The 15,684-nt window shown below is 44.9% G+C and overlaps 1 protein-coding gene across 1 annotated transcript in view; it reads left to right on the top strand.

Annotated features, from left to right (window-relative positions):
- The window catches only part of CSMD1 (CUB and Sushi multiple domains 1), a 2,270,760-nt gene that overhangs the window by 1,470,716 nt on the left and 784,360 nt on the right, over positions 1–15,684 (top strand). The window contains exon 9 of the mRNA XM_090033387.1: positions 4,148–4,272. Coding sequence (XP_089889513.1) covers positions 4,148–4,272 — 125 coding nt within the window. The remainder of the gene's footprint in view (positions 1–4,147; positions 4,273–15,684) is intronic.

The raw sequence follows: 15,684 nt of genomic DNA, 5'->3' as shown, positions 1-15,684 counted from the left end.
AGGAGGACTGGGCCCCCTGAAGCTCAGGGGCTGCAAGGCCTGGTGGCAGCTCATGCAGGTAGTCTCTGCTGGGAAAAGAAATAAAACCAGTGAGGGGCCTGATCCTTTTATTTTTTTTTCCATGAAGCCTGCCCACCTCTCCCATCGCTAAGGCTGAGCTGCCAGCAGGCCCTGAGCTGTGGGGGCCCCATACCTGTCCTCCATGGTGGTGGCACCCCTTGGGACCACCAGAGTGTGTGGCTAGTGGGTGGGCCCTGACCCAGCTCAAACCCAACCCAATCCAACTGTTCCCTGAGTCTGAGTTGGGGCAGCACCTGCCCATTAGCAGCCTGCCCTGGCAACCCCAGGGGGCACTGCCACCATGGAAGGAAGGACTGGGGTCCTCTACAGCTCAGGGGCCACTCAGTCCACTAAAAGCTGACCCTGGAGCCACGGGAGACATGGGCAGGCTCCATAAATAAAAGCAAAAAAACAATTGGGCCCCTCGCCATTTCTGCCTTCAGCCCACCTCTCCTGCAGTGGAAAGGGGGTCAGCTGTCAAAGGCCGCAACGTTACAAATAGCTACGTTGCAAACTAAACTACAAGTGGATGTGATTTAGTTTGAAACTACATCCAAATGTAGTTTAGTTTGCAACACAGCAAACTCATTTAAATCATAAAAAACCCTGCATGTGTACAGTGTAATTCAATTAAAGTGCAAAAACAAACATTTTTGTGACATGCACAAGTTCCCAAAATTTTCGTCATTTTATCCCTTCTCAATTACCTTTTCTGATTCTTCCCCAGAGTGTAATGGCCCACTGGCTGAGAAAATTATTTAGAGAAATTCCCAAAGTTAAAGGATTATATTTTTCTTAATGCATTAATTCATACAACTTACTTTCTTAATGCATTACTTTTTTCTTAATGCATTACTAAAACCCCATTTTTTATAAGTTTTCACTGAACATACAGTACAGTCAATACATTTCCTTTATAAATTCCAATTTAATCAAATCAGTATTTTCCAATGGAAAATCATTACATTAGAAAAAATTCCATCAACTTGGTCTTATCTAGTGTTCCAGTGTTCTCTAGTGATCCACATCACTGCTGGATTTTTTTTTACTAACTGCCCTTCGTTGGGCCATGGATGTTCTGTTTCTGTACTATGCCAACAAGTAGTGGGCTTTTAAAATATATAGATGTTATATAATGTAGTGACAGTCATTCTTTCAGTAGTCAATTCAACATAGTAAACTGGAGATATGTGGGCTGGATAAAATTACTGTAAGATGAATACATAATTGGCTCAACAACCTCAAGCAAAAGGTAATTATAAATGCCAGGAGGTTGCAAGTGTGGTTCCACGGGGATCTGTTCTAAGTCTGGTGCTCTTAAACACATGCATTAATTATTTGGATGCCAAAATAATGAGCTCCCTGATCAGATTTTCAGATGACAAACTCTGGAAGGATTGCAAACACTCTGGAACACAGAAATCAAACTCAAAAGAGTCTCAGAATGCTGAAGTAGAAGCTACAGAATGATGTGCAACACAGGCAGATGTAGTGCTACATATAGGGAAGAACAGCCAAACACGCAAGTACAGAATGGGAAATGACTGACTGGGTAGGAACACTGATAAGAAGGATCTGGGAGTTTTGGTGGATCCTGAATCAGCATTTTAATACAGTTGCAAAAAAAGCAAATGCAATATAGTGAAATTACACATTACACTTAACTCACACTAAATCTATGGTGTTACATCTGTAATTACAGCTCATACCATAGATGTGCCCAGTGCTGAAGTTAGCACACACTGGGCACACCTACACATGCATTAATGTACTGTAGTTGCTGCCCATTTAGTTTAGCACCGGTGAACGTTTTTACATATACACTGGGATTGGTGGGGTAGGTACGGCATTTTAACTATAGCAGCTCCGAGAGCTCTGAAACATGCTCTAATTAAAGCCCACAAGAGTGTCTCATGCTTCAGCATCCCCACGGTTCAAAATGGCACTGGGGCACTTTATCTAAAGCTTGTCAAACGAGCTTTAGATAAAGTAGCCCCATTGCCATTTTGAAGCACAGGGATCCTGATACATGAAATGAGAGCTGGCTGGAGTGTGGTAATTACCACGCTTCAGCAGATTCAATTAATTGAGTCTGCTCCAATGCTCTGTAATCACGGCACATTGGTGCAGCTGCTGGGCTCGTGTACAGGCACCCTGTAATAACAGGCACTAACCGAATGCACAGTAACCTGTGCTACTCTGCAGTAGCACCGGCACATGCATTTTAGTGATGCCAATAGCATGGCTTTTCCCATGATACGCTAATATGTGCAGTAGAATTTGTCTACTGTACATTTAGTGGCTCATGTAGATGCACCAACTGTGAGTAGTTACATGTTAAGGGTTTCTACTGTTTCTTGCCTGAACAGTTCTGACTTGCCACTCATTGGCTGATGAGCAGGGGCATGACTGAGAACCAGGACACCTGAGCTCTATCGTTGCTCTGCAGAGGGGAGGGGTTGTGAGTGGTGTGTCCTAGATTTCTGGAGGATTCATAATTGCTGATTTTGTCTGTCTGGAGCAGACTAAAGTTACTGTAACACAAGTGCATGGCGCGGCCTGTAGTTAACCCTTGCCTGAAGTGGTGTACCTTTGAAACACTAACAGGACACTTAGCCAGAGTTAACAAGCTTTAATGGGCTCATGTTTTAAGTGTCCTTAATAGAATCTAAGTATAATGTGTAACTTCACCTTAAGAGATGAAGGTGATAGCACCATGCTACTCATTATTGATTAGGGTTCGTTTCAAGTACTGTGTGCAGCTTGGGGCTCCAAATTTAAAGGAGTGGAGAAGTTGCAGAGAGTCCACAGTCATATAACCATAAATAAAGGGGTTGGAAGTCAAGCCATATTAAGGAAGTTTGAAAGAGCTAGATATATTTAGCTTGGAGAAGAGGAGATGCGGGGGGAGGAGCAAGGGGAAATCCTTGATATTATAGCAGTTGCCAAGATATTTGAAAGCCAAAGAGGATTAAAAATGGTCATTGGCAGCAGGGAACAGATCAACAGTTGTAAATTGTAGCCAAGAACTTTTAGATTAGACCTTGGTAAAAAAGAAATCCTTTACTATTAGAAGAGTAAGGGAGTAAAACAAACTGCTGAGCAGAGTTTGTAGGATATCCTTCACAGGAGGTTTTCAAGGGAAGGCTGGATACCATTTGACTGGCATGTTTTTGAAATAGAAGTCCTACATTTATACAAAGGGGTGGATTGAATTATTCTTAAAATCCCTTCTAACCCTATGATTCTGTAATTCTGGAGTATATAAGTTTCAGCTTTCTCTATATTTAAGACCAAATTTACCCTTGGATTAACTTTTTCAAGTCAAATTAAGGAGGGCTAAATTTGACACAGTGGATCAAATCCTACTTCACCTATTACATGCCTAAGTGAATTTAAGTGCTGAAATGGGGCCCCATTTCACCCTGCCTGGGTAACTGTCAACCCCTTAATACAAAAGGTGGAAAATGAAATTATTAATACAGATGTCTTCTTGCTGCTTTTTATGTTTTAGCCTTTTTATGACTTTTTATGATGTAGACATCAACATATCACAAAATAAAAATTATCGAGAATTTGAATGAGGTGGATTAGGAACACACTTAGGTGCTTATGTCCATTTATATGTCTACTAGGTGGACTAGGATCTAGGCACTTCTCATAGAATCATAGAATATTAAGGTTAGAAATGACCTCAGGAAGTCATCTAGTCCAACCCCCTGCTCAAAGCAGGATCATCCCAGACAATGCTTTGTCTAGCCAGGTCCTAAAAACTGCAAAGGATGGAGAGTCCACAACCTGTCTGGATAACCTGTTCCAGACAGAAAGTGAAATAGCATATGGTCTGATGAATTATACATTTTCATTTCTTTTAATGGTGGATGGATTACATAAAGTGTGTTTCTTCTCCAGGTATAAGCCTTTTCCAGTTAAATATTGGAAAGTGTGTATGGTAACATTTTCCTTTGTATCTTGTTAGGGTCTAGAAATCATATTTTTGTATTTGCCCTTTGGTGAAGAATTCATGATGGTGCCTGCCTGCAACAAACTATATTTTTTTATTTCCACTTTTCTCTCTCTTCTCCAGGGTGGGTGCTAGTGTACAGTTCTCCTGTGAAGATAATTATGTGCTCCAAGGTTCTAAGAGCATCACTTGTCAGAGAGTGACAGATACGCTGGCAGCTTGGAGTGACCACAGGCCAATCTGTCGTGGTAAGTACTAATTTTTACTAATATCTACAAGAGTATGGCATAATTCCTTCCTGGAAAAGTAATTGAACATTGTAGTAAAGGTAGAACAAGTTATAGGTATCTGTATATGTTCAAAATTTGTCAACCACTCAGGAAGATTTGCTTTTGACCATCCTTGCCAGAAAAAAACAAAACTATAGTTTGTTCTGTAGTAATCCAGAGTATTAGAAGGTTTTTGTCTTCTAGTATTAACAACAGATCTAGAAGTTTAGAAAGGGTGGTGAAATCAGGACTGGGTCCTTAGGTCATTCAGATTTGGTCCTTGGTCTCCATGGCAGGTGTCACTACTTGTCTGGCTTAGGAAGAGAAGTCAGGCAGCCTGGCTATGGTAAGATTGTCGTCTCAGCTGGATAGGCAGCCTGTCATGCTTGATGAGTTAGCTTGAGTGCCCAATCCTGCTAGTGTCTGGATGCCTGGTCCCTCCTTCCAAGTTAGGGAAAGCAGACAGCAATGCCTATTTGTGTGAGGACAGGGTCCAGGCAGCCAAATTAGTATTTGACTCTCAGCTGACTCTAAAGGTGCTATGACAGTGGTGGGCAAAATATGACCTGAAGGCCAGATCTGGCCAACCAAGTGATTCTTTCTGGTCCACAGCAGGTCTTTAAGCCCCACCCAGCCCAGGTATGAAGGGCAGCCCAGGCTGTGGTGCATGCAGAGGATGGAGGGGGAGTAGCACAGCATCTAGGCTCAGCTTCTGGCAGCCTTGGGGGCGGCAGCTCCTTCCAGCTGCTGCTGCCAGTGCCACCACTGCCTCTGGTGGCCCCACTGTCAAAGCACCAGATGAATCATAGGGATAGGCAGGTGGGATCTCCATGGAAGAGCCCTTCTTTTGAAGATAAGCTACTGCCCTTTAATTATAATATCCATTGGATAAAATGGATGGAGAGTAATGAGAAATTTCTGTTCCATTACGAGCAAGGCTTCAGACTAGAACCTGGGGGAAGCAGGGGTGGTGCTGATCCAGTGCAGCAGGGAGAGGAGAGGTGCTGATCCAGCTCTGGCATGACAGGTTGGGGAGGGGAGTGGTGCTGACCCAGCCTTGCAATTGATCCTATCTGGCCTGGGTCTGTCCACACCGTACAAGGAACAGGATAATCTCACTGGTTGAAGATTTAGAATTGGAGTGTCTGACTGCCTGGGTAAATGCCCGAATCACTCGACCTTTGAGGACAACATATGAGAGGTTCCTTGTCCATTCAATCAGTACACTTCCATTTGTAAGGCTGAATGTGTTTGAAACATGTCATTTAGGCTTTACTAATTGAATTGCAAAAATGCAGATTTTGTGGGTGTGAAGATTTATGTATTTTCTCCCATATAATATACACCTTGTTTTGGAAAAGCAAGATGAAGAAAAAACATTTTTCCTTGTAGTAAGTAATGGAGTAGCAGAAACTAGGAAGCTGATCCTGCTTATTTGCTGATCCCTGTGGATTATTGCATATTTTCCTTTTTTTTTTTCACTCAATAAGCAGCAGAATATGCTCTTACCATATTCCTCACTTATAAATAAAATTCCATTTTCCATCAGCTGGTTTTTGGTGAAGGGTTCATATTGTGTCTGAGAAAATATGGTATGGTACATACCATTTGGGCATGGACATGAATGTTATGCAACTTGACTGTCCAATTCTCTTCAGTCCTAGATACTTATATAGTCTCAAAATAATTGTCTCTCAGCTCTTCAGTATATTTATCTGCACAACAGCCATAAGAGAAAGGGGAGTAGTTATTCCCCATACGGATAGAGAGCTCTGCCTAGGAAAGGAAGTTATTGGCCCAAGGTCATAAAAGAAGACTCTGGGAGAACAGGGAATGTATCTGATTCCTCTGAGTCTCAGACTGTAAACACTGAACCATTCTTCCTTTTATTGAAGTTGAAATTTTCAATTGTATATTCAGTATACACATTCAGTGAATGTGGGATGCATCTAGAAACTTGAAATTAAGTCATTAACATGACATAGTTAACACGTATAGTAAAATTTAAATTATAGTTTTCTTTCTGGAATCTAATATTGGCTTAAAAATAAAACAAACAATAGGAAATAATGACAACTCCAACATATATTATGATTATTTTGTACTTCAGAGAAGGCTAAATTATAGAGGTGGACTGATACATCGGTCCAATATCAGATCAGCACTGATATAAAGAAAATTGTTTGTATCAGAAATCAGTCTGATGTGGCCAATAATTTGGACGACAAATGCCTGTCCATGCGCACAGCTGCCACACAGCAGGCAGACAGTAAGGAGCACAGTCCAGCAGCTTGGAGAAATGCATATAACTGGTAAATCTGTTGTGGTGGAAGGGGAGGGTGGAGGAAAGGAGCATGGGGGCAGATCAGTGTCCTCCTTGGTGAGGGAGGGAGTGGGGCTGGGGCTGGGGCTGGGGCTGGCACTGCCTAGCTGGGGAGTGGCAGGGTGCAAGATAGAGCCATGGCTCATCCAGGGGGCATGAGGTGGGGGGGTGGCTCCAGCCACTGTGTGCACCATGGGAGGGCATGCCTGTAACCTGGGCAGTACTCCAAGAAATACCCCCTCTCCAATTGACGGGATCAAAGCAGGTGTGCAAGTGCTCCCTCCCCCTATAAAGCAGAGCCAGACCACCAATGGGAACTTAATCATATACCTTTTAATGAGGAAACAATACTGGGAACATAAGAGGCATAAAACAGAGGGTTTAGTGGACACTACAGTGCCCCCAGGAGGCAGGATTCAACAAAGGTTAGGCACTTATAGTCATTGACAAAAGACAGTGTTAACAAAGTATAAAACACAATCAGCAGAACAAACAATATGAGTTGGTGAAATATAAAAAGGCACAAAATACAAAATGTCAAATGACAAGGAAATATAGGGCCTAGCTACCTGGAGGGGGAGAAAACACAATGGCTCCCTTCCACTGCAAGAGGATTTGTTTCTTGTTAGCTTACTCACCCCAAATCATCCTAGTTAGGACTTGAGCTCAGATCTCTCATGTGGTAGGCAGAAAGGCTGGCACTACTCTAGGCTGCAAGGGGTTTTGACCTACTCGGAGCCCAGGTTGACCTGCCTGGCCTCTGATTGGAGGAGCTGGAAGCAGAGCTGGGAACCTCTCAGGTTGCTGCTCAGATACTTGCTGGAGCTGGGGAGCCTCTCCTGCTGGCTGCAGCCTCTCATAGGGGATCCTGGAGCCCAGTGGGGAGCCTCTCCTGCCTGCCACACGCCATACTGCTGAGGGTCCAACTGCTGCCTGCAGGTCCCACTCCTTCAGGTTCTTCTGGGCAACTGCTCCTGCCCCACTAGCTCAGCTCTTGCCAGCTCTTTGAAGATCCTTCCTTGTGGTGCCTCTCTGGTCTCCCCTGAGACAGCCGCACTGCGCCTTTTAACCCCCTCCAGGTGACCCAAGGGGCCAATCATGGGACATGGAGGTTGAGTCTCTGGGACCTGATTGATGCAGAAAGGGAATCTCAAGTCCTCCAATCATCTTTTGCCTTTTCAAAACCCCTGGGCTAGGTCACTGCCAGCTAGCCTGTCACATGCCCCTGGATCTGCGTGTGGGGATGGGGGAAGCTGCAGCTGTGGGCTGGGGGCAGGGCTGTTCCAGGCTCTTCCTGGCATGTGCGGGGTGGAAGATTGGGCCTGGGCTCTTCTAGGGGCAGGCAGCAGTGGCACTGGGAGGGTGACTACGGTGGGGGCTTTGGCAAAATTTGGGGTAGCTGCAGCCCCCCCCATAGCCCCTTCCCAGTGCCACCACCACCATCCCCAAGCACAGCCTGACCCAACCCTCCCCCCATGCACCAGGAAGAGCCCAGTGTCACCCTGGCCCCAGCCTCAGCACACAGCTGCAGCCCCCATGCACCTCCCATGCAGATACAGGAGCACATGCCTCACCCCCACATGCCCTCCTGAAGCGCGCACAGCAGTGGGAGCTGTCCCCCCCTTCCCTGCACCCCCTGGATGAGCCATGGCTCTGTCCTGTGCCCCACTTTGCCCCAGCTGGGAAGTGCCTGCCTCAGCCTCATCCCTAGCCCCAGCCCCAGCCCCACTCCTCCCTTACTACAGGGGCCTTGATCTGCCCCTTCCCCCTCTTTCCTCCCACCTCCCCTTCCACCACAATAGACTGACTAGCTGGATGAAGCTGTATTGGAAATTGGATCATTATCAGTCGATATGCCTCCTTAAAAGTCATCTATCAGTCAGTATCAGTCCCCCAAATCTCTGTTGATGCATCCCTAATAAATGATCTATATTCCCAAGCCAAAGATAGATATGCAAACTGATAGAGAACAGAAATGTTCATTTTTCTTTAAATAAAGAGCGTTCAAATTAAAAACTATAACTGTAAGTGTAACTTCTTTAAATGTAGACTTCAGAGGAGAAAGAAAATAGCTTAGAAAAATGTCAATAAAGCCTTGCATTTCCTGAGGGGACAATAAATTTACTGTCCTTTCATTAATGAGAACAGGTTCAGATAGAGCCATTTCTCATGCTTTCTGTAATTTTTGTTGTGTGAATTGAGTCATTTTATGCAAATGCAGTTTTCTTTGAAGTTTCTGGCTTAAAATGTGATAGTATAGTTATAACTATTATATTCTGTGTAACCATGTCATTTGGTTTTATATATGTACGGAGACTGAAAGTGACAAAGAAATGTCATTCAGAACCCAAACAGTTTGAATTACTTAAACGTCTTCCTTATAATCGGAGCTAAGATTCCCCTAAACCCTGCTCTTTTTACTCAGTATGACTTTCATTCCCTTTGGACACATGGAACAGATCATAGAAGGAGCTGCACTCTCAACATCCATTGATTTCAGTTATCAAATACCCTAATGGGAGTTGTGAGATTATAACATTTTTTGTGACCAGGCTGTAATATTTCTAACAACTTAACATTACAAAGACTATAACAATAATATTTTGTCAATTGACATTACTATACCTCCCCTACAAATACACATGCCCACAATCCTAAATCTGTTACCTGAATTCATAATTTTGTAGAGAACAGCTAGTAGACAGGAGATTGCTTTTGTAGTGGGGGATGGGGAGGATGGGAGAGGAAATAGAAAATCTTAAGAATGTTTATGAGAAAACTGTAACAACGTATTTCAATAAAAAGATACATTTCTGTGTCAGCTAATAAAACTTTCTAATATTAAACTATTCATAGAACAGAATGACTAAGTTTGTGAATAAGCATGTGGCTGTCTATGTGTTTTCTATTTATGGATACTAATGCATCCAGACCAGAAATCTCTTACTGAACATTAGGCATTTTCTTCAATTGTCCAGGCCTGGGACTGTGCTGTGAATGGGTTGGGTTAACTCTTTAACAGTGTAAAGTTAGTTTGCCTCTGAGGTGAATTAACTGAGCACAGGCTCAGGGGTGATCTGCTGGCCACTTACAAGTTTATCAAGGGTGACCACCAGTATCAGGGGGAACATTTGTTCACGAGAGCGCCCCGAGGGATGACAAGGTCGAACGGTTATAAATGACTGCAAGACTATTTCAGGCAGGATATAAGGAAGAATTTCTTTACTGTCTGAGCTCCCAAGGTCTGGAATAGCCTGCCATTGGAGGTGGTTCAAGCACCTACATTGAACACCTTCAAGAGAAATTTGGATGCTTATCTTGCTGGGATCCTATGACCCCAGCTGACTTCCTGTCCCTCGGGCAGGGGGCTGGACTCGATGATCTTTTGAGGTCCCTTCCAACCTGAATGTCTATGAAATCTATGCAACTTTAGATCAGGCGTGCCATTTTTAAGGCAACCTAAGCTCTGTTAATGCTTTTACAGCCATCTACATTGCCCTAACCTTGATAAGGGTGATCTAAATATAACATTTGTATGCATCCAAGTCACCTGTCTAGAATATTTATGTCTTCTGTGGTATAGCTATTCCCTAAAATAAGGGTACCAAAAGGAGGTCTTCCACTTCCTGATCAAATGCTATAACCACTAGGGTATTTGGCAAGAGGTAGGTGGAATAATTTGTTATAATTTGTTATGGTGAAGCCAGTGTTGTTTCTGTCAGTGAGATGCGCTGATTCAAGGAGACATCTGAGCCAGCAGGATCTCAATAGGACATCTCCCTTTAAGCAAATTAGATTAAGCCAGATGATAATATAATGGAAATGTTGCTGCCCTTTAAGAGAAATGGGGGACTTCGTATGTCTCTGATGGAAGGCGAGGAGACATTAATACTTTTGGGACACAGACCTAGACATATGAACATAGGCCTGGAAGTGCCTTGATGGCAATTGAATCCAAGTTTCTGCATTCACAAACTATCATTAGCAAAAGGAATTCCCAAAATCACCACTTCGAACTCTCATCCACAGCTACAAGGAACAATATCTGAAATGTCAAGAACCCCTATAATGTGCCACAGATAAAAGCCAAGGAAATGAAGGCACTAACAATGAACTGGCACTGCAGTAGCATGGAAATAATTGCTTAATATATGCTCATAAATCCTAGGGAAAGGTCCTAGGTCACACAGTACAGAGGAAGGCAACCCACCACACCAGCACAATACACATCCATGCAGTTCAAGCCAATCTGATGTAGGTAAAAAGAAAAAAAAATCCTTTGTGATCCTAGGTTTGACATTTATCGCTCCAGTGGAAGTGTGGGATCCCATATCCAGAAATTTCTGGGGTTTTAGTATTGAGAATCAGCATACCTCAGTAAAAAGCTTTGACCTTAGCTATGGGAAGAGCTAAGGGGAAAAAATAACCCAAACTATATCTATACACTGGGCTCTACATTATCTGTTACCACCCAGGAAAGAGATGTGGGAGACATTGTAGACAGTTCACTAAAAACATCAGTGCCCATCAGCCATCAATAAAGCAAACAAAATCTTAGGGATTATCAAGAATGAAATTGTAAATAAAGAGGAAAGTATTATAATGGTCCTTTATAAATCTACAGTGCTCTCTATGTGAAGGAAAGCTACATGTCCCTGCAAGCTGATGTTGGCGACCGGCATGGACAGCTAGAGACCCTCTGGGTAAAAATTCGTGGGGAATTCGGCACAGGGGACATAACGGTGGGAGTCTACTACAGACCTCCCACTCAAAGTCCCGAGCTTGACCAGGAGTTCGCCCGGGAACTGACTGAGGCCGCTTGCTCCAGGACCTTGGTTGTCATGGGTGACTTCAATTACCCGGACATCTCGTGGGAAGATCACTCAGCTAAATCTGAGCGGGCGCAAAGCTTTCTCTCATGCGTGGATGACCTCTACCTGACTCAAGAAGTCTATGGGCCAACGAGAGGCAAAGCGCTGCTTGACCTGGTCTTGGCTACGGGGGACGACCTAATCGGCGACCTAGTGATCAATGGGAAGCTGGGTGACAGCGACCACAAGCTGATCACCTTCACCATCCGCCGTAAAGCTGGCAAGTCAGTCAGCAACACAGAAGTCCTTGACTTCAGAAAAGCTGACTTTGACAAGCTCAAGAGGCTAGTCGGTAAGGCCCTCAGGGACCATGACCCCAGGGAGATGGGAGTTCAAGAAGAGTGGTTGCTTCTCAAGGAAGCGATCCTCAGTGCACAAGCCAAATCTATTCCAACACGGAGGAAAGGCAGCAGGAAGGCACAGCAGCCCCCCTGGCTCTCCAGAGACCTAGCGGACCTACTGTGGCTAAAAAGGAAAGCCTACAAAGGATGGAGGATGGGATTCACCTCCAAGGAGGATTACTTCGCGCTGGTCCGGTCCTGCAGGGAGCAAACCAGGAAAGCCAAGGCTGCAACTGAACTCCAAATAGCTTCAGGCATCAAGGACAACAAAAAGTCCTTTTTCAGATATGTGGGGAGCCGGAGGAAAAGCAAGGGCAATGTTGGACCCCTGCTAAACCAGATGGGGCAACTGACAACTGATGCCCAGGAAAAAGCCAACCTATTAAATAGGTACTTTGCGTCAGTCTTTCATCAGTCACACGGGATGCCCATGCCTGCTATAGGACAGGGAAATCTGGGTGAGGGGGATCCCCTACCCTCCATCAATGCTGACCTCGTGAAGGAACACCTTGAGAAGCTGGATACCTTCAAGTCAGCCGGCCCTGATAATCTGCACCCCAGGGTACTCAAGGAGCTCGCGAGCATCATAGCCCAGCCCCTGGCACAGATCTTTGAAAACTCCTGGCACTCTGGTGTAGTGCCCGAAGACTGGAAGAAGACCAATGTGGTGCCGATCTTCAAGAAAGGGAGGAGAGTGGATCCAGCTAACTACAGGCCCATTAGCCTGACTTCTGTCCTGGGGAAGATCTTAGAAAAGTTTATTAAGGAGGCCATCCTTGAGGGACTGGCCCAGGCTAACATTCTAAGGGACAGCCAGCATGGGTTTGTTGTGGGTAGGTTTTGTTTGACCAATCTCATTTCCTTCTATGACCAGGTGACTTATCACCGAAACGAGGGAGAAGAGATTGATGTCATATATCTTGACTTCAAAAAAGCTTTTGATCTGGTATCCCATGATCACCTCTTGGCCAAACTGGCCAGTTATGGCCTTGGCTCCACCATGATCCGCTGGCTGGGAAATTGGCTCCGTGGTCGGACCCAGAGGGTTGTAACTGATGGCAGTCACTTCATCATGGTGCCCTGTGACCAGTGGGGTCCCTCAAGGCTCTGTCCTGGGACCCATACTGTTCAACATCTTCATTAACGATGTGGACATTGGAGTCAGGAGTGGACTGGCCAAGTTCGCCGATGACACCAAACTTTGGGGCAAAGCATCCACGCCAGAAGATAGGCGGGTGATCCAGGCTGACCTGGACAAGCTCAGCAAATGGGCAGACGAGAACCTCATGGTGTTTAACACCGATAAATGCAAGGTTCTCCACCTTGGGAGAAAAAACCTGCAGCATCCTTATAGGCTCGGCAGTGCTACGTTGGTTAGCACTACAGAAGAAAAAGACTTGGGGGTCATCATTGACCACAAGATGAACATGACCCTGCAATGCGATGCTGCGGCTAGTAAAGCAACCAAAATGCTGGCGTGCATCCATAGATGCTTCTCGAGCAAATCCCGGGACGTCATTCTCCCCTTGTACTCGGCCTTGGTGAGGCCGCAGATGGAGTACTGCATCCAGTTTTGGGCTCCACAATTCAAAAAGGATGTGGAGAAGCTTGAGAGAGTCCAGAGGAGAGCCACGCGCATGATCAGAGGTCAGGAAAACAGATCTTACAATGATAGGCTGAGAGCCATGGGACTCTTTAGCCTGGAAAAGTGCAGGCTGAGGGGTGATCTGATGGCCACCTATAAGTTTATCGGGGTGACCACCAGGATGTGGGGGAACGTCTGTTCACCAGAGCGCCCCAAGGGATGACGAGGTCGAATGGTCACAAACTCCTGCATGACCGTTTTAGGCTGGACATAAGGAAGAATTTCTTTACTGTCCGAGCCCCCAAGGTCTGGAACAGTCTGCCAGCGGAGGTGGTTCAAGCACCTACATTGAACACCTTCAAGGGTAAATTGGATGCTTATCTTGCTGGGATCCTATGACCCCAGCTGACTTCCTGCCCTTTGGGCAGGGGGCTGGACTCGATGATCTCCCGAGGTGCCTTCCAGCCCTAATGTCTATGAAATCTATGAAATCTATGAATAGAACATATTCATGGAGGAAGGGTTCATTAGTAGCTATTAAGCATTGGAGTTAGTGATACAGCCGTTTAATCAGAACCTCTTAGACCATTCCTGTCTAGAAGCATTCAGGAGGGAATAAAAAATTCTACTTGACCTCAACTAATGGCATGAAGCATGTGGTTAGGTTTTCACACCTGTGCCGAGTGCCACATTTCAGAAGTAGAATAAGGTTTGTAACTTTTTGACTTCAAACAAGCAAATGCCTGCTCATAGTGCTAAGGATATTCTTAGGATAAAATTGGGCCACAGAAAATGATGTTATCAATATCCTCAGGCATTATTACTATTACTCATTTTTTTGGCGTTCATATTTTCAAAAAGAGCCTATTCACTGAGCTTCATGCCATGAGGAAAATATTCAGTGTCAATGGCATCACAATTTTATTTTACTGTAGAAGATGTATTTGTATTAAACCTCCCTATGTGTCTTAGTTTACTCCTATACTACCTAGATTGATGCCAAGAGTTAGGATAAGATATTCATATAAGGACTTTCTATCTTTTTCAGTCAAGATACTAACATAGAAGTAATAAGGAGTCTACTAAGATCATCATATCTCTTTATGGAAGAATATTATTTTGCATTATCAGCATCTCCTTTAGAAGTTGGCTTAAGACTTATTCGCCAGCCTGTTTGTTTTTTTTTCCTGAAAATTCAATTTAGACACCACTCTCAGATGTCAAGAGAAAGAGACTTGGAGGGCATGCCCACACATGCAGGCACATGAGCTTTCAGTAGCTCAAATAGAAGCAGTGCAAATTTGAGCTGGGTTTTTTTGCCTCAGAGCACATGCTGGAACATGCACTTTGGTGTGGTGCAAGTTGTACCACTGAGGGCAAAATAACCCTGCCTGGCTCCTCCTGGATCTGCAGGCAGGGAGAGCTAGAGCCTGGGGCCAGCTCATGTGCTGGCCCCAGCAGTGTAAAAAGCTGTCCTGTCCTGACCCCATCAGTACAAAAAGCTGCCCTGCCAAGTAGCTCAGGGTGACTCACTCTCAGGAACTTCTGGGGCCTGGTCAGTTGGTACGCACTTTACCCACTGCAGTAGTCTGACAGTGGGGGCTGCTGCCTGGCTGTGACCTGCTGCACACCTTCCAAACCCATATGGAGACTGCACAGCCAGTAGAGGCATCTGCCCCTCTGGGTCTGGCAGGTGCCATGAAAGTCACAGTCAGCAGGCCATGGCTGCAGAGTTGGACTTTGTATGGCACTACTGCCATGTGTGCCCTTGGTCAGCCATCTGGGTAGCTATCACCTGGAAGATGTTTCCAGTGTGGTGGCTTGCGTTGAACTGTCAAACCATGTCCTCCTGGCCCCAAGTGGCCAGAAAGTCAGCGACCTCCAGCTGGGTCCAAGATGCCAGCTCTGAGCAGGCTTCTCTGCCTGGGCCCTGCCACTGGCCTCCCTAACAGGAATTCAGGTGCTCCCTATTTGAAAACTGAAAAAACCCAAAGTCACTCTGTAAAATACTCCAAAATCCATGTTCCTGCACAGTTAAAGCAAATACCACCATATATAGAGAGAGAGCAAGAGAAAGAGACAGAGAGACAATGAGTTAGCTAATGTTTTATTGATATATCTACGGTGTTAAAGCAATTTGAAAGCCTACCAGTGACCCTATCATCATAATAAAATGAATTCTAAATACCTATATGTTTTTCTGTTTTCCTTTGATTTTCTTAACATACAGCAGTTAGAGCACCCTCTGACCCCTTCACTAACCAGGATATA

Source organism: Crocodylus siamensis, chromosome 1 (assembly GCF_052110815.1).
Source record: "Crocodylus siamensis isolate JL-2025a chromosome 1, ASM5211081v1, whole genome shotgun sequence".
NCBI classification, from domain to species: Eukaryota; Metazoa; Chordata; order Crocodylia; family Crocodylidae; genus Crocodylus; species Crocodylus siamensis.
This window is presented reverse-complemented; position numbering and strand designations above follow the sequence as displayed.